General features: G+C 37.2%; 1 protein-coding gene across 2 annotated transcripts; it reads right to left on the bottom strand.

Moving 5' to 3' along the window:
* Positions 1 to 3,003: 3,003 nt before the first annotated feature.
* On the bottom strand, positions 3,004 to 16,124 carry LOC105269383 (paired box protein Pax-6). 2 transcript variants are annotated; one of them, XM_011309560.1, is made up of 6 exons: positions 14,972 to 16,124; positions 10,210 to 10,389; positions 5,932 to 6,072; positions 5,122 to 5,496; positions 4,368 to 4,549; positions 3,004 to 3,952 (listed from the first exon to the last, which is right to left on the bottom strand). In XM_011309560.1, exons 1-6 carry the CDS (start codon positions 15,423 to 15,425, stop codon positions 3,455 to 3,457), a joined length of 1,830 nt encoding a protein of 609 aa, XP_011307862.1. In that variant the 5' UTR covers positions 15,426 to 16,124; the 3' UTR covers positions 3,004 to 3,454. The 2 variants fall into 2 exon arrangements, with proteins under 2 accessions (XP_011307862.1, XP_011307863.1); XM_011309561.1 differs by having other exon boundaries at positions 3,674 to 3,935.
* Positions 16,125 to 26,885: the final 10,761 nt, after the last annotated feature.

Genomic DNA, 26,885 nt, shown 5'->3' on the forward strand with positions numbered 1-26,885 from the left:
GAAAAAAAAAACAAATAAATAAATAAATAAAAAATCCACCACAATATATCCTATGTATGTATTGTATATGCCATGTTGCCAGTCACTCCTATAAACATGCTAATGGCGGTTCGCGATAATAAGTTAGTGGTCAGATAGGCTGGCGCTCTTTCGTGGGCACCTGAGGTGGCGTGCAAACGTACATATAAGCAAAATAAAACATTGCCACCCCACCCTCCCCCTCCCCCTCCCACCTAAAAAGGACGAAGAAGGGCTGAAGCGAGAGGCGAGAGGCAAGAGGCAAGAGGAAAAAAAAAGGGAAAAAAAGGAAAAGGGGGAAAAAAAAAGACTTGAAAAAGAGGGAAAAAATGTAAAATAAAAATGAAAAAAAGAGAAGAAGAGAAGTGGAGGCGGTGGACTTGGGGAGCGTGTGCTTTACACGTCGATGGTTTGAGGTTGTGTGTGAGAAGGGGCGACAAGATGGGATGAAAGGAGTTGGAGAAGGGAAATGGCGTGAAATGTATGGAGAAGAGGTGAGAAACTCGGCGTCGAGTGAGAAGTTAGAGAGAAGTAGAGATGTGGGGTGTGAGAACGGAGGCATTTCGCAGGTATCGAAGGGGATAAGAGCGTCAAACAAGGAGAGATTCACGTTAACATGGGGAGTGAGAGAGAGATGGGTTAGTAGCTCTTGTAACGCTATCGACCCTGTCGCTGTACATCACCTCGACACCATCCTAGTCGTCTCATTTTCACCCGCTCGCATTCTCCCTGCGTATAATATATTAAATCATTTGTAAATCCCACCAACAAGTTTAATCCAATTTATTCAATAATCCACATTCTATTCTCGTTGAATCGCTTGACTTACCTCGGAGTCAGTCGGTGAATTCTCTTTTTATTTTCAATTTTTTTCACTTTTCTTTTTTTTCTTTTGGTTTAATTGATACTTGATTGTGACTCGGCATTTTCTCTGGTTGACGATAAATAAACGCTCGGATCGAGCCAATTAGTCCGGCTGATCGGCCAGGATGGGACTTGGTTTTTTAGGGACTTACGGTGGGGACAGTGATCTGTCGTGACAGTCCAATGATAGATCAAGCCGGGTGTAGGGGAAATAAGATTGTTCTGGGGATTTATTTAGTTTTGGAAAGGAAGGCTTGGGGCTGTACTAAGTCTAGTTGGACTTTAAGGGTGAATAAGAATAATTTGCCAAGTAATTTTCCAACATTGTAGACTCAATACCTTCGAAAGTCCCTAGTAACGACTAATATAAATGAAAATAAATGAAAATAAATGAAAATAAATGAAAATAAATGAAAATAAATGAAAATAAATGAAAATAAATTAAAATAAATGAAAATAAATGAAAATAAATGAAAAAACTTGTCACCAGAATGAATGACGTAACCCAAACGGAATATCTTCACAAATGTAGAATGGTAACCGCTTAATCGCGGCTTCCGGAGGTAAATATTGCTCCCACCGATGATTTAGCAGAAATAATAATGATGGAGAATTCATGTATTAAGTATATTTGTATGGTATACATGTGAAAACGGGTGAGATGGTTTAGGTTGTCGACGAGAAAACAGGGACCCACGGTATATTCCTATCTTATCCACCGGAGGAAGTTTATAGCCCGGTCGTCTCTAATTGGGCGAGAAATCATCGGGCACTCCTTTTTCTCAATCGTCCAAGGGTTTACACCCAACTCCAACCCCACACACATTACAACTATTGACAATAGTTATATTATTCGATATATTCAAATGTTGAGTGTATTTTAATGCTCGGTCCCCGTCGACACCGAACAGAAGTAAAAACAGTTACGATTTCAGTGGAGATTTTCTCGGTGAGCAAGAGGAAATAAAACGGTGAGGATTTACAAGCTATCCCGGGGGCGGCAAGCGGTGAATAAAAAAAAAGGACATGGGGGGAGATGGGAAATGGGAGGAAAAAAAAAGAGGAATAGACGAGGGAAAAGGTGGCCCGACCGGCAATATCTCATTGAGAAAGGAGGAGGTGACTTTAATGTGCCCCTCGTCTCATGGGCAATCGCGTTGAGCCACTCGACGTGCCGGTAAGAGTATAAGATCGTTAATCTTTCCACGCCGATCGGTCTCAGATAGTAATTGTTACGTTCTCGTTTCTCCTCTGACTCTCGGATAACCGCACCTCAGCTACACAAGTTTTTGTTTATTCAAAAAAAATATTCTTTATTTATGATTTTCTTTTTTCTCTATTATGCCTGCCTTTGTTCGCAAATCGCGGGGGGTTAACAGGTGATATTTCGGGGGTTCTAATGACATCTCATATTTATTATTATTAATCAAAATATTAACCCTCGAGAAATATTATATTGAAATGTCATGCGGAATAAAATGACAAATGGAATTGTATTTGATATTGAATTTTCAAAAAAAATATCGTGTCTTGATTAAATTCTTGAATGAAAAAAAATTGACGGCATTAGATCCGACAATAATTAATAAATGCATGAAATTACAATTTTCCGTTTTATCGCATCTCTCAATTGTCTCTTTCCATTCCCCAGAACGAGCATTTTCTGTAATGAAACTAGCGAGATAAAGACAATTATCGATCACCTCGAGATACGAATTTTCGCAATAATCGGTAATACAATTAATTTTGATTTTCTTACCTGAGATTTAATGGAGAGTCATAAGTGCCTTCGGTTTGAAAATGTTAATAGGCTTGCGCCACAAATGTCGCGGTGGATGTCATGAAAAACCAGTTTTCACGGTGAAGTTTTAGGAACCCTTATTTGCGAGAACAACTCCCGCTGAATTCTACAGGTAATCGGGAGCTCTCAACTGATGATTTTTTTCTCCAATTCGACTGGTGTGTTTCAGCGCTCCTCACCCAACACTGCCAACATATCTTTTCCACCGAAAATAAAAGATCCAGCGATACCGAATTTCTCCCAAATACAGAAATACAAAAGAATCATCGAGTCTTCATTGAAAAAATAGTTTTACCTTCGATCTTAATAAAGAAGACGGATTGATTTAATGATCTGTCTTTATATAGCATACAAGGTATCAATACTTCTTATCGTCTATGAATTTGTATTCTAGAATTGGTTCGAACGATTACTTTCTTTATTTTTCCATTAATGATCAATCATTCTCATTCGTTTTAGAGACTAGTTCAACTCGGTACGAGCGGTTTCAATGAATTTTCATCAGGTAATCATTTACAATCCACTTAAACATAACTTTGTCACACGGATTCATCAATTTTCCGGCTGTATTCCAATGAAAAATAATCGCGTTATGATAGTCGGCAGTTGAGTCATTAAAATACAGAGATATGCCAACCTCCACATTAATAGATTATTGACAGTTTTGTGCTATTGATTTTGTTCGCGTAGATTAAGCAATTAAAACAATGCATTGTAAAAAAGAAAAAAAAGAAGAGGAAAAGTATTTAAACGTTTGAATAAACAAAAATTTCAACGATCGTGTTTGGTAAGTTCGAGGGGTTGCTGATCAGTCCAAGAATCTCTCCAGACAACAGGCGATGATGCAAGTTCCTGATCCGAATCCTGTACATCAATTTCCTCATCCTCATCATCCGGCGATTCAACTTCCATGGATAGCGATCCACGTGATCTTTTACCACTGTCCGGACTTTTACTCGGATTAAAATTCACTGGTGGATCATCACCAACCAGTTGACTTATCATTCTAAAAGCACTTGGTTTACGCTCACTCGTTTTGTTAACACCATCCTGGGCTGTTGTTGTGACAACAGCTCTGAATGCACTATTTTCGCCGCCCATTCCGCCGATTGTACAGCTCGGTGTACGGGGAATATCCAATCCACTCGTTGTATGGGATCCTGGGGTTGTTGCCACTGATGGCGGTGGTAACTGGGGCGGTGGGGAACGTTTCAATAGATTCATTCGTTGATGGCGCCGCCATTTTGCCCGTCTGTTGGAAAACCAAACCTAAGAGTGACGAGTTAGGTCGTTAGAAAGCTCATGACTTATGATTAAGGGGATTTTTTTCATTATCAATCGCGAGAGGGGATCATCACTAGCTTGCGCATCATCAAGTCAATTTGTAATCAATTTGGATAATTTGGAATCAGAGACTGTCAATGTACGTCGAGTGTTTTATTGAATCCTTTTTCAAGCGAACTTTATATTTGTTAGGGCAATTCAATTATTTGGATTTTGTAATGTAATGAATGATAAAGAGTCAATGATTCGTTCTGATTAGATGCAGTCGAACGATTTGGAAAATGACGAATGTTTAAATTTAATCGCGATCCTCTGATCCGCGATTTTCAATGAACGTGTCTGAATAGTCGGCCGGTAATGATCGGGACCGAAGAGATTTGGAATGAATAAAGACACTCACCTGGACACGCGCCTCCGATAGCGATGTTTTCGATGCTAATCTCTCGCGAGTTGATACACACGGGTAATGCGACCGCTCGAATTCCTTCTCGAGCTCCTCCAGCTGTTCAGGACTGAATGTTGTCCGATTCCGACGGAACTTGGGCTGCTCCGACCCATCAAGACTACCATCGTCACCCTCGTCTGTTGATAAACGACAAATCCCAGTGATTATGACTGTCAAAACAGTTCTCAAGATAATTTCATCGACGACTAACACCCGAAACGATAATTCCAAAAATGATACGCATGAACATTTGATACGAGAATCCTGAGATTTGTGGATATGAGGGACTTCTCGATAGCCCAACCTTGTCAAGTTAATTTATACCGTATCCATTGTTGCTTAATGTTTATGACCACTAATGAATCACTAAGTAGCAACCTGTCCAGAATAATAAAGTGGTCTGATCATATCCCCAAAGACTGGCCAGCTGTTTTACCGCGGTGAGGTTCACCCTAGCGTGTAAATTGGCAATAAGTTATCAGAGAATATGACCTCCCGTGAGTGTAATCGCATCGCAAATACGCAGGCTAATATCACTGATATAATTGAATAGTGAATTGAGGTAACGAAGGATCTGGTGAAAAAAAAAATAAATAAATGGGCCCTTCCGATGAATTGGGCTCACGATAATCATCATGATAATTCTCTGAAATTGAGATGAATCGTACTGACGAGCTATTCAAATTGCTGGTCAAATGATTGTACATACCTTGTAGATAACCGCGAGCAATGGCATCAGCATGCAATGCATGCTCTGGGCTACCAGCGACGGTGGTTGATCCAGCACCACCTCCAGGACTTAATGACGGTGGTAGCAGGAGGGCGGAAGCTCCGGATAAACCAGAGGTCAATGGTGGCATCATCCAGGGATGTCCGGGTGCTCCGGGCGTTGGCCAACCTGTTGGCAAGTGATGGGATGATGCTGGGTGGTGATGGGCTGAGTTGAAATAAGGGTGAGGTCCGGCGGCATAAAGCCCGTAACCAGCGGCACGGGCAAACTCCGCCGCTGCACGTTCTGCTGCACGATTTCGGAGTATTCGATTTATACTGCTTACCGATGGAGCTGTTGCATTACTGCAGACACCTGGAATTTACGTTTTTATCTCACTCCTACTTTGCCCAGAAATACTTTCTCATTGTAATCATGATTTGAAGATAAATGAGTTCTCAATTCAAATTACCCGCCTCAGATGAGTAAACCAATGAGGAACAAGTGCGACATACTTTCGAGATATCGATAGTCTCGATGTTTGTCCTTCGCATAATAGGATTGTAATACGAAAATTCTATTCGCAGTGAATTATACTGGACTCAAGTATTCATTTCGAACTTGAATCGTGGAAAAACATGATTGAAAGACAACAGTCAAATAAATCATTCGATTGGACATGACAGAATAAAATTGTCGGGTGAAATATGTTCTGCTTTCAATCGAAGTATTAAAATAGAAAAAGATTTCCTAGAGTTTCTCTTTCGAGATGAATTACTCAGTGTACACCAAGTATTTCGTTGCAATTACCTTCGGATATAAGTCTCTCCCGAATTTCCCATGCAAATATCGTTGGATTTTCCCTCTTGTACTGCTCGATCTTCGAGACAACCGCTGGTGTTGCAACTTTGGGCTTGCTACCACCGATCAGACCAGGTGGTCTCAGTGTACCTGCAAAACAATTATCAATGAAATGATGAGCTATTAGCAATTGCTGTGATAGTGGCATAACGTAGCTTCAAATAACTCGGGGATTTCGACGCCTACATTCACAGATACTATCTAATGTTTAAGCTGTTACTGTCTGGCGAGGAATGAAGACCGTAAGGCCGACGGTACGCAAGACAAATTTCCACGTTTCTAGTGTCAATTAATTAAATATTGATCTGTCAACATCCGCTCATCACTGATCCCCAACAAAGGAGAAAAATGAACTAGGCGCCATTCATCGTGCTCCATAATTGCTATAACCAAATGATAAACCGATGATGCATCAATGAATCATCCGAGCAAATTATCATCGTCATAAGAATCCCTGAAGACGTCGGATTATCGCAATATTCTGCCGCATGATCTCCAACTCTGAGGTATCTTCACTGCAATTAAAATTGTCCGGGTTAAAGTACCAAGGCTCCATCATCTTCAGGGACGTGAAAACGCATATCAAAGGTGTATCCGTCACAAGAATGATTGGAGGATGGAAAAACACGCACGTCATCCTCAATGCGTGCGGCCTGAATCCTTTAGCGAGAATTACATTGAATCCGTCCGTTGCATGTTTAAGTCATCGATGGAAGGATGAGGAAAAACCGAGTTTTTTTTTATAAAAAAAAAGACATTCTACCGTCATTTGGATGTATTTAATGGAAACCAGAGGCGCAGTCAGACTTGAGCAATTATCGGTCGTTACGTACTATTATTAATAACAATAATGGCTGCTGAAGAAGGAACCAAACGTCGCCGATGGTTTTCATATCGCGTGCGCTCCCACGGGAGAGGTGCGTGCCAGACTGTAAACGATGTTACCCACCTAATAGGTATCCGTGCCTCGAGCAAATTCCTTCGACATGCTTTTTTTTTCAACTTATTTGTTAGTTCATTCATTTATTTGTATATGTATCTATCACCTTTCAGTGATTGATTCAATATGATTGAGATTTGAAAGACATTTCGTTGAAGACTGGATTTTCTGAATGGTGAAGATGATGATGAAGACATCGTACTTTCATCACTGAAACGATCCTTTTTGTGATAACACAGAAAAATCTTTGTGTTTCGTAAATTGCAGGTAGTTGTATCAGGAAAACAACCTAATTGCAAGTTGCTTCGAAAGTAGATTTGCCGATGAGAACATGAAACACCTGAATCAATACATGTTTTCCTGGAGGAAATATTTCTTTGGGAACGTTTTGTCTCGGTTTCGCCCATTAGAATGCGAGATAAGCCACAAACTATAACTTTCACCGTTTACATTGTAGTCTAATTTTGTTGTTAACACTTTGGTGTCTAGTCTGTGGCTCGCTAGAATAATGGTTAAAGCTGCCTGCAGCATGCGGTTGTATTTTCATGGCCTATGTGGACTACATTCAATTCGACAAACCATAATTTCATGAAACATTTGAGATGATTAGAATATCGAAGAATCCGTGGGGTAATTCAAGTCTCAGATGAAAATCATGTCAGACTAGATTAAGACTAGATCTAGACTAGACAGGACTGATTTGGTACGTGACGCTTGCGAATCAGTCTTTGATCTGAAAAGACTTAACACAGATCTTGTCGAGATTTGACCGATCAGACTAAAGAGAACTCCTTTCATCGCGAACCTAAGGATTCTGGTAGCAGTTCTAGTAGCTCTTGATCTGAAAGTCTAGTTGTTCTTCAGGAAACCAACACGAATCTTAGCTACAGCAGCTATCAAGGAAATGCTGACCAATATGAGATGAGCTTCAGATCTAACATTACGAAGTGTAAACCGAACTTCATCTCGAGGTTTGGTATTGATTCCGTCAAGTTGTCTTCAAGGGAATCTACTCTGTCCAAACAGGAACGTCAAATTGAGCTAGAATTTGAGATTGGTTCAATGCTGATTTAATTGATCGGATTGAAACCAAAACTTTTCCAACTCGTGATCCGAAAGTCGAATCGGCAAATTCCGACCAGCATTGAAATTCGAATTGTAAATTTCCAAGTAAAGATCCTCGTCTACATGCTTGTTGCACTAAAATCTGAAATTCCTTTTAATTATATCGACACGTACCGTAAAAATCGTGAGTAAAGGTTAAAAACGAGACCCCCCTAGAATGCAAAATGTATAATTTAATTCGCGATGAGGGTAGCGCTGGAAAAATCAAAGCAGTTCGATTCCCTGATGCATGCTACCATGGTAGTTTGCTATCCGGGTGTTGGTGGTTGAGTTCGCGTGTCGGTCTTGCATGGAATCGATTGGCAGCTATTCGTGCCAACCAAGGCAGAGAATTGTACGAGTCACGGTATGAAGCCAAGGGTAAAGAGGATGGAGATGAAGGAGGTTGGATAAATGGTGGATCACGGAGATTTTTCATCTAATATCATCAATAGTCCAGTGATATTCATCTGTAAGAGTACCACTTGAGAATGATCCAAGGTCATTTCCAGGTATCAGGATTGAAAATATGAGATGATCTGGTGACTTAATTGAATAAATTCGACATCATCATATGCTGATTGGTTGGGGTGAACCATTGGTGGGCCATTTCTGGGCCATTTCTGGGCCATTTCTGGGCCATTGCTGGGCCATTGGTGAGTCTCGATAAGATTTCCAAGGAGATGATTATTAATTCTGCATTTTGGATTAGATCCAATGAACTACTTCAGAGAATTATTCTCTGAAGCATCAACTGATATGAATTGAGGTACATTCAAATTGTCTCTGCGACTATTAAGTAATTGGTCATGGCCATTATGGTACATTATATTCACCGCGAAACGGGTAACTTAAGGAGTTGGTATTCCGAAAATGAAGACATTACTGGGGCGTCGGACGTGATTCTCGAACGGTATTTTTACGAGGCGATCGTAAAGTTAACGAGGAGCGGGCACCTCGAGAAAACTGAAGATGAAGAAGAGGAGAAAGACGTAGACCAGAGCAGATCAGAGTTGAGCACAACAATGAGAAGAAAAAATATATAAACAAGGATGGATTTTTCGAGGGAGAGAGATAAAGAGCATTGGCAAGGTATACCATTGGCTAGGTGATGTATTTCGCCACCTGATACGATATCATTTGCTTGGTCTTGTTTGAGAAGTGAGAGGGAACGATCCACGTGATGAAATGTCTGCAGATACTGATCGCGGTCTTAAGTGTCATCAAATTCAAGGGGAAAAAATCGCTTTCGCTGGTGTTTTCTTAATTGATAGGCCGCAATTAAATCTGCGAATGGGAAATCAAATCGTTATGGGAATGTTTGTAATTGGCTCGGATCGATTTTGAGGTGTTATTACTGGATTTATCTTCGGAGTAATTGCCGTGAACAATTACGGATTTTGGATAAAAGTCAGAGATGCATCTGCGATTTTCTGAATGTCCAGCATTTTTTTCTTTGTGAAAAAAATGAATTTGATGAAGACCTGAAGAACTTTTCTGTCATATCGGCAGAAATCGTTTCTCGTTTGGGTCCGAGGGAATAAATCGATTACAATCTAAATTCATCGTCATATGATCCATTTGTTGCAGCGAATAATTTTTTAATGAATTATTCCGCGGAATGATACGAGAATGGAAATTAATTCCGCAAGTGAAATTTATGGAGAATCTTTTTTGTTCGATACAATGTCTGAAGTGGATAGAATAAATTTGGCAACGTTGCGACTTGAATGACGGAACGACGAACCGTCACGAAAAATAATTTTTTTAGATTCTGAAATTGCCAATTTGTTTATATAATGTGACAATTTGATAATTGACAATTTACCGGTTCATTATCGATTACAAATCAATTAATTCCAGAATTATTTCGTGATTCCAGGAGTGATCGCCGATAATTGATCAGATTTATTAAACATTTAAAGGTCTTAACATCGCAAAATGTACGAGCGAATGAAAAATCGCACTTTTTTAAAAAAGAATCTTCACGGAAACTCTATATTTCTATTTCCTATCCTAATTTATAAATAATTCATAATGACTTAAGAAATCTTTTCAACAAAATGCAGAGATATAATTTTTCGGTGTGGGCCGATGTTCCTTAATGGACATTTTCCCTTGCGAAAAATACTTTTTTGGTGGTAATTTTATTAGAGGGATCTCCTCGAATTTGATTGACTTACCCAATAATTTAGTGACAACCGCTCCCTGCTGATTTAAAGAGAGTACGTGATTGGCGAGATCGTTGTAATGTCTGAGAGCTCCCAAACCATGTGACAGCTCCAGCAGTCGTTGACGTGAAGCCCCGCCGGCGGTATTATTGCTACCAGAAAAGGCGCCTGCACAATTTTGAAGTCCAACACCTGAACCAAACAATGCAATCACAAGCTTTGAGTTGAATTCACGGCAAGAACAGACGTATCTGTATTCAAAGAACGGGGAATTAATTGTTTCTTCGGAGAATTCAATCCGAACAGAGAAAAATTCTTACAAACCAACACACGGTATATTAGCCAAATATATATTAATATTATAAACATATACTACACATAAATTAGGTATATAACTGATATCTATTTATAATTATATATTAATATCATAAGCATATACTACACATAAATTAGGTATATAACTGATATCTATTTATAATATTTATGAGAAACAACACAGGGATCGGGAACTGGTATTATTTCACTCAATAATCCAAAAATTAATTGAATGCATTTTTTGTTTTTTTTTTGTGACGGAAAAAACTTGAATCAAGTACATGTATTTAAACAGATTTATGAGTACTAGTATTTATTGTTGATATTTTATATCAACGAACATTTTTTTTTTATGACAGACTGATCATCTGGACTCATAAGCCATGAAACTCAAAATTACAGCGAAAACATTAACAATAAATGGAAAATAACAAAATATATTCAGCTGACAACTAAAAATGAAGGAACATAAAGGAAAAACGAAAAATTTAACTGAAACCAGTCGTGCCGAAATTAGCGTCCCTTATAAGGTAATGGATATATCAATTCCTAAACTTTTATCGTTGAAAATTATTTCGCGGAATAATTCGAGCCGATAAAATCTTATCGAAATACATTTTGAAACCGAAAGTGAGGGAATAACACGGGGTACTCTCCAACTCGGCAACCGTATTGGTAAAAAAAAAAAAAGGTGGCATTATAAGCGCGCGTACTCGGTTACTGTTTGGCTTCGTCACGTCGTTTCGAAGTATATAAGTATTTTTCAAAACCGGTTTTCATCCCATAGGAGGCACATATACCCATCGAAGAAAATTTCCAGTATCTGGCTCGGCGGTGCGAAAGAGTCGATAAAAATTTTGCAGATGTAGAGTACGTAGGTAATCCTCAACACCTCGTTTTCAAGTTCAGGATGCATACGGGGTAGAAGAGAATTTTGCACCAGTCGCTTTAGGACTTGTTAGTGGTTTATGACCGTAGGCGCGAACGGGAGCTGTTCTTCCCAGCTTTATCCTCTTTCTCTTTTTCATCGGCAATTTATGTTTTCATTCTTTGTTACTCGTTGTTTTATTTTTTAGCTTCACTTTTGCCAAGTTTGTCGGGTGATTTATGGCTTTGTTTTAAAATTATACCGAACGATTGGAGGACATTGACCATTTGGGGGCAACCGTGAAACATCGGTTATCACGCTACATTTTCTATTCTCTTTTCTGCCTCGTGTTGGCACTCTCATTATTTGGCTATTTAGTAATCCTCAGGAAAGAGGAGATCCTCAGGTATGGCATGTGATGACAGGTGAGTCTTCTTCTGCGTCTCACCTAATGTTTCACATTTTGCCTTCGGGTGAAAGACGAGAGGGTGACGATTCGGCTTGGGTTATAGGGCCGCTTTTAGAATTTAATATCTTTCAGAATTGTCGGGAGAATCTAACACGTATGCTCAGCACTCACTAACAATTCACTAACCCCGTCTCTTTTTTATTTTTTCACTCCTTAATCATTTCATTTTTACTTTTCGATATGATAGATGAATATTTTTAATTTTCATTAATTAATTCATTTTTTTTTTCAAGAAGAATTGATCGTGAGATTAATAATGTAGAGTATGAATGTTTCTCATTACGATATCTCATGGCTGACAGTCATGGGAGTTACTGACAGTCTTTTATACAGTGATCAGTCGAATTACATTGATTAATGACTCCCTGCGATCAGGAATAACTGACGGATGAATTGAAGATGAATGTCATTTAGAAATATTTCGAGTCTGGATCTAGTTAAATTCTCGAGAAAAATCCCTTGGGCCCTGCGTTCGGAATATAAAACTGTGAAATTTGAGTCAGTCGTTCCTACACTGAGAGAAATATTCAATAAAAATTACGTGTATTTTCCGTAATTCTGGAGCGAAATATGGTTGTCGGAAATTTTACGGAACTGTCACGTAATTTTTATCTAAAGTCACGGAATTTTTCCGCGATGTTCCGTAATTTTTATCTGAATTATCGGTGAAAAATAACGATACCGTCACTTAAATTTTTCGAATTAACTCCGTAATCGGTGAGTGAACTGAAAGTTCCGTAATTTTTACTAAATATTTCTCTCCGTGTACACAATGAATCCATTGAAAAATATTCAATTATTTTTGAGTACTTGGGGTACTGCTGAATAATTCTCTCAATTTTCCGAGTGTACGTCTAACCTTTTGCGGTATCAAAAATTCTAGTGAGAAAGAGCGTTACATACCAATCGGAGAGATAACAGATCTAGAAGTCTCGTGCAGTGAGAATTGCTCTGAATGTACAGACACTTTTTGAAAGGTCACTCACTCCGTTGGAGTACATCATTGATAATTGAACAAATCATGTTTCATCGATACAATCTGTGGTATTTATATACCTTACAACCCACAACCTTCGCCATTCAATTTATTATACTTATGATCATTTAAAGTCGATCGATCCTCTCAGCAACTTCCAACCAGAAATCCAACAATTTTATTTCTTGCATCATTCACTAATTAATTCATTAATTCACCTAGGAAAAGTCATCAAGATATAATTCTAAATATGCAACACGATTTTGAAAAAAGTATCATTTATTATAAATTGATCAATAATCAAGTAATTAAAAACCTCAGTTACCTGGGTATAAAAAATTGGAATTGGAATATTTTTTCCAAATTTTCAAAAAATTTCTAGAAAACTTTTCAGAAATTTTTTTTTTTTGAAACAATCACAAACAAAACAATCGTATTTTTGGGAAATTTTTTGAAAATTTTTTTTTATAACTCTCTAGAAATTTTTGCAAATATAATTTTTAAAAATTATACTGTTGTTTTCTTACTCTTTTAATTTTTCAATATTCTCAGAAAATACGCCATCTTAATTATAAAAAACATTTTCTTATTTAAATTTTAGAAAAATTTTTCAAAACCTTTCCCAAAAATAAAATTGTTTTATTTTCCGACTTTTTTTCTGTTTCATAAAAAAAAGTCTGAAAAGTCTTCCAGAAATTTTTGGAAAATTTGGAAAAAATATTCCGATTACATTTTTTTAACCCGTGTAATTGTCGTTCCCAAAGTTCATAATTGTTAATTAATTTCCACTAAATCCAAAATTCCCGATCGAATCCAGATCCGAATCCCGATTGATAATAAAGCGAATTCATCGGATAATCTCATTAATTACATTTTTCAATCTCTATCTTGTAATAAATAATCGATGCTAGATAATCCGTACCATTTTAGAATCCCCGGAGTATTCCATTCATTCCCCAAAATCTCTCAGTACAACTCCCGAAATAAATTGTTTCACATGGTATTTAAAATGACAAAATCTTCCCTGAATAATTCATCAACCGTAACGGGCGTTCCTTAACGTCCGAAATGCCCACGTTTTATGGAAATTAAAGGATATTAATCAATTAGGTTCGGATTAATTGAGAGGTTGCGATCGAAAAAAAGCAAGTATTTTATCCATTTATTTTATAAGAGGCCGAATGAGAGAGGATCCTCTTTTAATACCCGGGGAATCCCCCCATAAAGTAAGAAAAGCCTTTTTTTTTTCATTTAGGGTCTTGGGTGCGCCAGGTGCCTGAACCCTGGAACAGGCCAACAGATAATTTACCTAATAGCCAATTAGACACCTCCCTTGTCCCACCACTGGTTATACCACTTATCTAAATATTTATACAACACTTCTCAGAGCACTGAGAACTAATTGACTCAATCTCACCGTTTTCACACAGCAAAATATTCTGAGCGCTCATAACTGCCGTTTATATTTTTTTTTTATCGCACTCCAAGCCTGTCGATAATCGCGCCACGCTAATGGATAATTTCCACGCCTTCAAATTAGAGCTCACTATCAATTCATTGAATTTAGTCTTTCAGTACTTTGGACTTTTTTCCTGATTTTATTTCAAGCGGATATGAACCATTCGCTCCTCATTGTCCTTTTTTCCCGAAGACCTTAACCGGTTATTTCATTTGTAAACATTTTTTCCAATATGCTATGTGGAATGTTTATTGAAATCTCGGGCATGAAGTCAACTCCATTTTTTATTGTCAGATTCGAATTTAATTTTAATTGTAATTAAAGCTTTTAGGTTTATGCGTAAATTAATGAATGAGATTTGGATAACTTTAACACGCATATTTGAGAGAGCATTATCAATGAAAAACATAAAAACCGGGTACGATATCAACAACTTATAAACTCATGTTGCCACTCAAAACTAGAAGCAATAAATCGATAAAACTCCATGGCAATTAGACATAAATTGGCGCAGTCATTTACTTTCTAGACATTATTATCCATTAACGTCATTTCAATGACATCTCCCTGTCACATTCCCAGAAATTCTCGATGAAATTCTAAATTTCAATGGCAAAATGTTCAAATATTCCGTTGAATATATCAATCAGTTGAATATTAAAAATAAAAGAAAAAAAGAAAACATACCGTCAATGATAGAGGCCGGGGAAACCCCAGAAATTCCCCCATGATGATGAGAATGTTGTGGATGCGAGTGAATCTGTACCAATCGCGATCTCCCCTGGGCGAGTGTCGGCGATGGTGGTTCCCATGGTCGGGTAACAGTTGTCCCAGTATTGGCTGTCACATTGTCATCATCCTGACAGCACAATTTTCCACTGTTTCCAGTGTTACTCCCCCCGCTATTGCCAATAGCAACGTGTCCCTCATTATTAATATTATTATTACTCGTGTCGTTATTATTATTATTATTATTATTGTTATTGGTACGAGTTGATGCGGTGGCGGGACTGCCACTGCCACTGCCACTACCACTCAACACACTAGCACTACCAACGCTATCAATGACAACCATTTCGTTAATGGCAGCCAGGGGCTTGCCAGTGCTCGGAGGTGTCGCGATTCCACCGCCGATCATCATCACCGGCCAGAGCACTTACTCGACAATCCCCTCCACCACCTGCATTCACTATTATTTATCACCGATCAATGTTTCTTTGCGAAAGTGATCTGCCAAAATAAATAATTCACACCACTTCAACGCTCGGCGCAGTGGCAAAAACGTCTCACATGCAACAGCTTTCAAGTTCAAATCCCAAACGGATACAGTCCTCAGATCTAATCATTTTTGAAGTAAAGACAATACAGCATAACATTTAAAAAAAAAACACCACTCAACAAATTTCAACAAATTTCAACAAATTTCAACAATTATGAACAAATGGGGTGATCGACTCCCCGTCATCCTCACGAAGTGGTCGACTCGTCAGACCCGAAAAAAAAAAATTCAAATAACTGGGAAAAACAACTGGAAGTCCAGGGTTTCAAGTCCGATAATCACAACCACCCTCCAGTACCCTCAAAATCTCATAGCTCAAAACTTTGGGTAAACAGAATAGCCGCGGGGGTGAGCACGCCGGGTAATTTTGCGATTTTCAATTCACCATCAACAATCACCGTCAACAATGCCACAAAGGTGTAACTGTCACGGCAGAATGTTTTAGGGTTTCAACCGACAGACACAACACAAAACCCCTTGAAAGTCAATAAAGCCCACCAAGGTATATGTTCCTCCTCTACCTTAACCGTGACTGCTCGCGCTCCGCCGGATTCGAGCAGATTGGCTTCCGTTCGGTGGCTCAAAGCGCGCCCAGACTGCCTTCTCTCCCCCTCCTCTCCTCTTCCCTCTCAATGCCTTTTGAGACATAGAAGAGGGGAGGGAGAGACTTAAGGTGAGATCAAGATTTAAGGCGCCCCCGACTCGCGCACCGCATTCACCCGATCCAGCCCCTGGGGGCTCAATACTACTTTAAAATGGACGCCACTCCAACATTGTTGTGTACACATTAACTGCATCTTTGCTTTGTTTTTTTTTCTTCCCTTTTGCTTCACCATCAACTTCATCGATGTGTGAGGGGTTGACATGCGTGAGGGAGCAGTTGAAGATGTGTAAATGAGTGGGTGCGCACCCACGCTGCGCAATAAACTCCCGCCCACCAACCATTACCGCCACATCGGGCCAATTGGGTGACCCCATAGACGCCTCCTAGCGGTTCCACTCAGCGGTTCAACTTGACCGGGAACCCCCCCACTAACTCTTTCTCACTCTCTCTTAACTTCGGAGTTATTCTCTCAGTGGCTATGACAGACTACGAGAAGCACTCGCGCTCGCCTTCCAACGTGTTGCGTGTTTTTTTTTTCTCTTTTCTTTTCCTTTTGTTTTTCAAATGCCGCCTTTTTTCCCTCTTTTTGCTTTGACTCCTTTTTTTGTCTCCGTTGCATCCCCTACTCCCACCCACCACTAACTTTACACACGCTGACCTGTCACGTCAGCCAGAGGATTATTCCCCACATCGTTACGGACAATTAATCCTGGAATCGGCCATCGATCGCGAATTATTCCGGGGCTTTCTCTCGTGGGGAGGAGGCACCTGGAAATTCATGTATTATGGATCGGTGGATGGGGCGGTTATCGCGGAAGGGAATGGGAGTTTGTTGTGTAGAAGGTGTCTATTGTCTTGGAGTCGATCTTTTTATTTTTTTCTTTTCCTTTGTTGGGTGGAGGAAGAAAGCGATGCTTCCTCGGGTGGAATTATTGCGGGAATATGCAGGGAATCTTTGAGTGATACTTTATATAGACGCGTATGCGGTGAAGTTCAATGAACTGACGGTTGCTGGATGGTATTAGGAGTGAGGGACAAAGGGGGCATGAATAAATCAGTCGGTGGATGACGAATGTATCGATTCATCTTGGGGTAATGGGGGGTCTTAGTTTTTCATGAGTGAGTTTCGCGGGTTATGCCTAGAGTCGTAATAGATTTTCTCATGCATCAGGGGTTATGGGTTTTTGCGAGTTGGCAGTTGAGTTGTAATAGATTTTCGCTTGGATCGGGCAATCGGCTATTGCCATTTGTGTAGAGACCATGATTGGTGGTATTTTTAGAAAATAGTCATTGACGTTTGCGCAATTGATGTACTTTCAGTATTTTATCGGATGGTGGACAGTTTTTTTCGGGAAATCTTCGAGACAATTCCGAGAAAATTTTGTTATTTTAATAATTATATTAAGCGAGCATTACTTCAGTTAGAAATTAAATGAATAATAATATTCCAGCGGAATACCGATTTTTAATTTTTTACCAGATAATCTGCGATCGAAAATTACAATTTTTGTTTGGATTTTATGGTAAAATATGTAGATTAAAATTCTTCCATGCCATTACTAATAATTATTAATAATTAAATTTATCTTTGATTATTCAATTATATTCGGAAATTTTTTCATTGAAATTCTCCCCTAACGCGGTTTTATATAAAAATTGATAAACTCAGGAAATTGTACAGATGAATTACAATTTCTAGAATGTCATCAATTATTTATCGGTAATCCAATAATTCAGGGGGATTATTATTAAAAATGATTGAATAAGTGCTCGAGTAGAAAATTGATAGTCTGCAGTTCCGTCAAGATAGCGACCAGTGAAATTCATAAATTATTAATTAATCTCTCTTAAAATGATGGAAGAATGATTTAACCTTTCTTGATCCTCGTTCGCCCTAAAGGTTGAAGGTCCGAGAGGTCTGAACGGTATTCAAAATTCAGGACAAGCTAACGACTTTTGTCTGACATCCGCAAACACGCAACACTACACCTCAACTTGGAATATTCTTCATTGACTTGAATTACAACTAACTTGCTCCAACCCAAAAGTATTAAACAAGCATTTGATTTCCAACATTAAAGGAAACAATAGGGTAAAATGACGGCAAATACGTCAAGCATTTGTCATTTTTACTGGATATTCTCCAGTCAAAAAATTCGTACGAATTTCGCTGGAAGTCAAACTGAAACAAAAATTCCCAAAAAATCCGAATATACTCTCAAAAATGGCAGAAATTTCGTGACTCATCTCCATTACTCGTCCTCATCACCTGAATTTCCATGAATTTCTTACGTACACCCCCACCCAACACCCCTCAATAATCAGGTGATCAATTAGTCCCTACACACTCCTGCACCCAAACACTAAATAATTCCTCACAAAAATGGAGGTAGAATGCTTAGACGAGAGTATAGAAATACGGTAAACTTTCCTATTGACCCTCGAAAGAACGACTAGCCAATGGGTGAAGGGATTGTGAACGGGGGGATAATGCGCAGGCGTAGAAGAGGTTATATGGTCTATTGATTTCACCGGGTAGAAGTGACCAAAAACCGTCCCTTTACACTGTATAACTCGTAAGTCTACCCAAGAGGCGTATTAAGACTTTTTTCCTCCCCCCCTCTCTGCCACTTATACAGCGGCTAATGGGCGGTTCAACTGGGCCGATGGGCGTGGCTGACGCTGGGGATTGGTAGCTGTGGATTGCACAATTGATGACCAACTATAACTCAGGTGGGGAAACACGGGGAAACCACACCTCGTGGGGTATTAAAAAAAGGTAAAGCATTTCTACCGACTACCGGATTTACGCATATACCCGGGAATAAATTTAAAGGAGGGTTGAATATGGAGTTTCTTAACTGCCGCATGATTGCGCCGTTGGTGAGTAGGGAGTGGGTGGGGTGGGTACTTATTAAACGCGGGCATGGTGTAACTAATAGGTTTCTGCTTATCGAAACACTTGAAACTTCGGGTTTTATTGTTACGGTGAAATAAAATGGAGATGAAGACTGTAACGAGCAAGTTTATGGCAGGATGAGGGGAAAAATTATGATTTTTATGAGGAAATTGGCGATTTTTTTCAGATTAAGGGGAGGGGTGGGTTAATGAGGCCACGCCATTGTAGACTGTAGGCGGCTGGGATCGATTGAATTTTTTTTTTATTTGGGGATGGAGAATATTTCTTTACTTTTACAGGCGATTTGTGATTGATGGGTTTAACGTTTATTGAAGCACTTGAAGCTGAAATGTTTATCATTAATTCGTAATCCGGTAATTTCCGCCGAACGGTTAACACGATCAACACCATTACCAATCGGTCCGGCAATTTTTCCGAAATTTTTTCCCCGTAGGGGAGAAAATTCAGTGATTAAAAAAAAATGGATTAAAAACTGCGACTGCCCGGGTAAAAAAAAAATTGTAATCGCAATATGTTTTTCCAAATTTTCAAAAAATTTCTACAAAACTTTTCAGAAATTTTTTTTTTGGAACAAAAAAAAATCGGGTAACAAAACAATCGTATTTTTGGGGAATGTTTTGAAAAAATTTTCAAAAATTTGTTTCGGAAAATTTTTTTTATAGTTTTCTAGAAATTTTTGCGAATATAATTTTTCTTTTCATTATACTGTTGTTTTCTTACTTTTTTAATTTCTCAATATTCTCAAAAAATACGCCATCTAAATTATGAAAAGAATTTTCCTATTTAAATTTTTGAAAAATTTTTCAAAACCTTTCCCATAAAAAAAATTCTGAAAAGTCTTCCAGAAATTTATTAAAAATTTGTAAAAAATATTCCCATTACATTTTTTTTAACCGGGTAATTAATAACGCAAAAGAAAAATTACAATTTCCTCATTTTTACTCATCATTGTCATTTTAATTCCTATTTCCGATGAAAAAAAAATTCTCAATTACCAAATACGATCACAAAACGTGAGGATTATTTACCATTGAAAAAAAAATGGCCAACGTGAACAAATCGCTTCTCATTCCCGCATCCGCGTGTAAAGAGCCGAAAATAACAGGATTGCCAATAATTCCGCGTTTTGATTTTCTCCAATGTCCAGTTAAAATAACCACTCATACCCGACATTACCAGGCAACTCACAATTATCATCTGAATATCGCATGTACATTATTCACCGTCACTCGTTTTAAATACCCACCCGAAGTACAAAATTCTACTATGCAATCATTCACCGCATCTAGCATGGAAATCAATTACAGTATTTTCAAGAATTTCCATCGCGACTGCAAAAAAAAATTCATTAGTAATGTTTCTTCATTTCCTATTATTTTCTTACCAATTGTTTTTCATCGCTAATCATAATCCCTCATGACGCAATCGCCTGATGTCTTGTTAAGACGAGACTAGGCATCGGGGCAGCCTGAGATTATCTCTTTTTTATTAACCAATCAATAACTAAATGTTCAAATGAAAAAATTACTTGGAATTCCACTGAGTGGAGAGAACTCATAAATTGCGGTTTGTTCTATCGTCTCGAGGGTGGGGGGTAAAGAGATGTTCACACGTGCACATGATTGCAATTATTACAGTCACGTCACTCACTGGGAAAATTGTCGACCTCGCTTAACCTTTTTCAACGCTAGATAAACATTGGAGTAACCGAATATCGTTAATTCCGGGGAATAGTTAATAACTATTTCGGGGTAATTGAGGGAATAATAGAAATTTACCATTATTCACTCATTATTTTTCTCCATTACACATTCGGTGTTGCACTTCTTTGAAATTTATTATTGCTTCCCACACATCAGCTTTTTATCGAATTAGAAATGTTTCTGTTCGGTAATATTATGGAAAAATTATGCAAGCGACGGAAAGGAGAAACCATTTTGCATTTGGGGTTTTAAATGCAAATGGATATGTTTGGATTGAAATATTTAGTGAATAAAAAGTAAAATTCGCTTTATTTTGATTATATATGGATTTTAGGGCGAATTGTTTATTAATATCTATTTATTATAATATTTGTTTACTTATAATATTTATTCGGAAAAGTCTTAGGATGAAGTTAGCCAAAATTTTACTCTCGATAACTTAATTTTGGTGTACCACTTTTTAAAGATACCAATAAACAGGATTAATTATAAAAATAATTCCGTCCACTCATCAATTTTTTCCCATAAACTCATCCAGAATAATTGCAATAAACAATAACTATTTAAATAGCCATAAAATGTACGGGACTCGATGAAAAAAAAAAAATGTGAAAACCCCGAGAAAATTTTGCAAAAACGAATGGTAAAAAAAAAGTGATGAGCTCATTAGCTCGGCATAAAAATGTACTTTACAACCAAAGAAAAATGTAAATTAACGTCTTCTTAATTACCAGACCACATTTTTTCCAATTATAAATGGCTAATCCGTAAATCCCCGGGGCTTGAATTTATTTGACGCAAGGAAAACGACTGGTGATTATTCAGCAGTTAATGGTCGACACATCGATATCAATTGAAGGAATAAATCCGGCTGATAAAGATGGTATCCACCACATAAGATCGATCTATCTAGTACCGGTTGTATATATGTGTAATAGGTGTTACGCACAAAATGTTGTGGTTACAAGCATATGCATCACGGGGATGTGTGTATATCGGAAGACAACCACCTGTGCGCATAGTTAATACCATATAATAAGGACTCATGCATATGAATTTTAGTGCGGCTCGGCCTACCCGTTTTATCGACTTGAATCTAATATCACAGGCCTTTTTCTCATTGCGTGTCACTACCAACCCTTTTTCGTTACGCATGATAAAAAATTTTTGCAAGTTGATACTTGTGTTGATTGAATTTTTAAGTCATCGATTTTTTTTTCAATTCCCAAGACTACCGGGGTATATTAATATAAAAATATTTTAATATTTTAAATAAATATTTTTTCCAAATTTTCAAAAAATTTTTGGGTGTCTTTTCAGGATTTTTTTTTTATGAAACAGAAAAAAAATCGGAAAACAGAAGAACATTATTTTTGGGAAAGGTTTTGAAAAATTTTTCAAAAATTTAAATAGGAAAATTCTTTTTATCATTTAGATGGCGGATTTTTTGGGAGTATTGAAAAATTTAAAAATTAAGAAAACAATCGTATAATTAAGAAAGAATTATATTCGCAAAAGTTTCTAGAAAATTGTTTTGAAAAATTTCCGAAGCATTTCCCAAAAATGCCATTGTTTTGCTGCCCGATTTTTTTTTGTTTCAAAAAAAATACTGTCTGAAAAGTTTTCTAGAAATTTTTTGAAAATTTTGAATAAATATTCCAATTACAATTTTTTTTTTACCCGGGTAATGAAGAAAGGCACATTCCAGTCTAGATTGTTTTTCAAAAATCAGTACTCGAATCAAACATATTTTATATTTAATTATAGACAATTACTATGATTATTATTGTTGTTATAATAGTGATATATCATATCGAACAATTTTTTCTTCCACAAAACAACTTGATAATTTCCTGAATATTTCCCAAAAATTTAATTTCATCATCTTCCATTTGTTTGTTACAAAAAAAAAATGTAAAATATTTCTATTATCTCGCGGTTAATAAATATACTTGGTAAATGAATTTTTCATCAGAATGTAGAGTCTACATTGTAGACCATTGAATAAACCTCAGAGTAAGAGAAAATTTGGAGTTGGCAAAAGGAGAATAAGTGACTCAGTACATAACAATAACAATGAACCTAAAAATAAAGATAAAAAATAGGATGAATGATGGTACTAACCGAAGTAACACGAAAGAAAAGAGCCAAGGGGGCGGGTAACCGTGAATTAGTAGGATCGCTCATATATCGTCATATCCACAAAAGCATCCTTCTCGTCGGGAGAACAAATAGCCGCTTTAATCCTTTTTCTCCCTTGACAGACAGATGCGCATGTATACCTCTTTCTTATCTCTCAATACCACATGATTTGGCCCTCTTTCCCCCTCACCCCTTACCCAACCCAGTGGTGGGTTTTGTCTCGGGATGTGCAATAATGAATTGGAATACGTCGAGTTTGTAAAATGCACACCTGTGCCAACTGGGGCGAATCGTTGAGGATAAACGTATGAGTAAAACCGGGTGGACAAAACAGGTGGCCCAACTTCAATGTGCGCTCGGATTCTTCTCTACCTTTTTGACTTTACGTGTCGGTTTTTTAATGCTTAGGGGATATACTACTGATGTTAGCGCCGGTTTTCGAATAAGGAGCACGCGCGCATTATTATGCGATCGCTTATCGCTCTTTCACGCGTTTATCGCCTTTTAAACCTCTCCATCTTTATTCTGTCCCTTGTTTTTAGATTGGGTGATAACGGAGGGGGATGTACTTGTCTTGGGAATTTTAAATCTCGTTTTACCCTCGGGGAGGGGTAATGAGAGGGTCAAATGGTTTATCGGGTGGTGCATTTTTACTGGACATCTGGACATTTTTATTTTTTCTCACGTCAATGAGGGGCAATTCATTTAATTCCGGAAATTTATATAGATTTATATTTTCTGGATTTCCATATTCGTTACCCGGGTAAAATAAACATTGTAATGAGAATATTTTTTCCAAATTTTCAAAAAATTTCTGGAAAACTTTTCAGAACATTTTTTTTTTGTGAAACAGAAAAAAAATCGGTAAACAAAACAATTTTATTTTTGATGGCGTATTTTTTGAGAATATTGAAAAATTAAAAAAGTAAGAAAACAACAGTATAATTGAAATAAAATTACATTTGCAAAAATTTCAAACAAATGATAAAAAAAAATTTTCCGAAAAAAATTTTCGAAAATTTGAAAAAAATATTCCGATTACAATTTTTTTTTACCGGATAATTAAATGATTAATCAATCGATCGTCGATTCGAGTCGATACCTGAACTATTCGTGCAATTCATTCATTAACTTCATCAAATAATTATTAATATATCACAATATATTTATTTGTTGATATTTATTGAAAAGATCATCATAAGTATTTTTTTTGTGTACGCAAGAAATGGAGAAATCTTCATACAATATCGCCAAGCGGATATAACGGTACCTCAGCGATAATGCACCGTCTTTCACCTCGATATACGCCTTTTTCCCTCTCCCCACAAATAGTGATATGGATATTTCACTTGAGAGAATCTTTTAATAGTCAGAATAAAACGCAGGGTGTCTAGAGCAGAAGAAGGAAATCCCCGCTTCTCATGTGTTCTGATGTGCGAGCGATCGTTGGACCTTGACTTCCTCTCATTGTTCATCCCGTATACTTTTAAATCCATTGCCCTCCCCCAATCTCTTCCCGTGACTTTTCCACTCAAACGTCTATATACTTAACTATATAATGCATGTGTATGATTATTCACATCGATAAATTCTCGTTAAATTCATCAATTTCCCAGGTACCGCATCCATGGGAGACTATGTAATTTTATTTCAACAAAAATGGGTAGTAGATGAATTTTTTGTCTCATGACAAATTCTATTTTTAGTATAACTCGGGTAAAAAAAAATTGTAATGGGAATATTTTTTACAAATTTTCAAAAAATTTATAGAAAACTTTCCAGATAACTTTTTTTTTGAAACAAAAAGAAATTGGGAAATAAAACAATTGTATTTTTGGGAAATGTTTTTTATAATTTTCTAGAAATTGTTGCGAATATAATTTGTTTTTTAATTATACTGTTGTTTTCTTACTTTTTAAATTTCTCAATATTCTTAAAAAAAACGCCATCGAAATTGTAAAAAAAAAATTCCTGAAAAATTTTCCAGAAATTTTTTGAAAATTTGGAAAAAATATTCCGATTACAATTTTTTTTTACCCGGTAATTTATTTGCAATACAAATACCCGCGCAGAAAAGTTGAATTTTCCTCACGATTCTGCGTGCGTAAAATGTTATCTTTTCGTACAGAAAAAAAAAATGGAAAATAATTGTTAACAAATATATATCCAATTAATAATTTGTTAAGTTGCCATTCTACATGTAACCGGAAGCTGCAACGCTAACTAGGCCAACACATTGAGATTTCCATCGTAACTTTCCCCGACTCGATGAATCGATCGAGGAATCGATTCAACACCTCCCGCCTTTATTCAAAAGTCTCCAACGGTACGATTTAGCAAATGGTTACCATAATTCCCTCCTCATCTGTTTGCATTCACTTTTCACATTCGTTTATCCGGAAATTAACCACTTCCTCTCCATTATTTTGTCATCTGTCATCCTCAGGTACTAATTAATTCTTAATCCCCAGCTCGCAAGATCTTTTCACTCATTTTTTAATTCGTCTTTTGAGATACGAGTGTTAATTGTTCGAGGAGATCCGCTCCTCTTATTTGACGAGCAATTCTATTTGACTCTGAGTTTCTTCCGGTTTGGGCTTGAGGCGTATTATGCGTATCCTGTCACAAGGGCAGACTGAAGAATGGCCGATATAATGATATACCGAGACAGGGGCATTTACCTGTGGGATATGTTATCGCTTCTAAACGCCAAAACCGCAGCCAGATGGTTGCCAACCTGTGTATATCATTTTTTTTTTCTCTTTCAAACTCTTTATTATTTTCTTTTTCACCTTTTGGGAGATGGGGAGCTGACCAGCTGCGCTCGAATTTCGACGATGTGCCTCTTTCTCTCGCGATCACACATGCGCTTGTCAATAACACGTGAAATGGGTCAATTGAATGGAGAAAAAATTCTCGTTTTTGTCGGTTGAGCATTAATTTGAGGGAATTTCGTCGCAGATATCGCGGAGATTTTTCGCGTGCACGTCGGCCTGAAAAAAGGAAATTGTACATTACGCATCAAGGGCGGAAAGTCATGCTTTACCGCACGAGGTGCACATTCCATTTTTTAACATGTCTGCAAACGGAATTTTGGATTAGGTTGTCAGAAAAGCGGGCGAAAAGTGAATACTTTCCGCCCTTGGAGTACAATACACTATTTATCTGTGATGTCAATTGACATCTGAAAGTATTAATAAAAAATAATTGATATTAATTAAAAATACGAATAATAATAGAAAAAATAAAATACTGAACAATAATAAAAAAGAAATAAGGAAATCCATATAATTAAAAAAAAATTTTAAGTCTTAGAAATTTCCAAATTCTATGGAAAAAAATCATTCTGTAGAATTGGATGAATTGATCAATCAATTTCATGTATGAATGGAATGAAAATTCATTTGTAGCCGAATGATATTTTTAACTCTTACAGAATATTTTCATATTTTCCATAGCTTCCAACTTTACATTTGTTTTCCCACCCCAACACTAGAATTTTCATAAACAATTTCTCTTCGTGTACGGCCGAACAATTGAGAACTCTACAATGTATATTTACCTACAAACAGAGAAAAGAGTGTCAATGAAAAAAAGAATAGTAACAATGTTAGAGAAAGAAAATACAACAGTCCACAGAAATTCCCACACCTAATTTGCCTTTATGACATTATTATGCAGTAGATAATCTAATTATTGTTAATTAAACAATCGCAGCGGTTTTATGAATAAAAAATTCTCCTTAATAGTTGGAATATTAATATCGAGCATTCGTGGAGTGATTGTTAATAGGAGAGCTAGTTTAGTTAACCGAATCAACTTCTATCTTTAATTGGATGCTCTAATTTCTTTATCAGGGGTCTATTGATTGAGTTAGGTAGGCTAAATTTTTTATGGTATTTACACCCTGAATGCAACACACGGCTAAAGGCTGGGCGTACCATAAGGAAAAC

The sequence above is a fragment of the Fopius arisanus genome, unplaced genomic scaffold (genome assembly GCF_000806365.1).
Source record: "Fopius arisanus strain USDA-PBARC FA_bdor unplaced genomic scaffold, ASM80636v1 scaffold00068, whole genome shotgun sequence".
In the NCBI taxonomy this organism is placed as follows: domain Eukaryota; kingdom Metazoa; phylum Arthropoda; class Insecta; order Hymenoptera; family Braconidae; genus Fopius; species Fopius arisanus.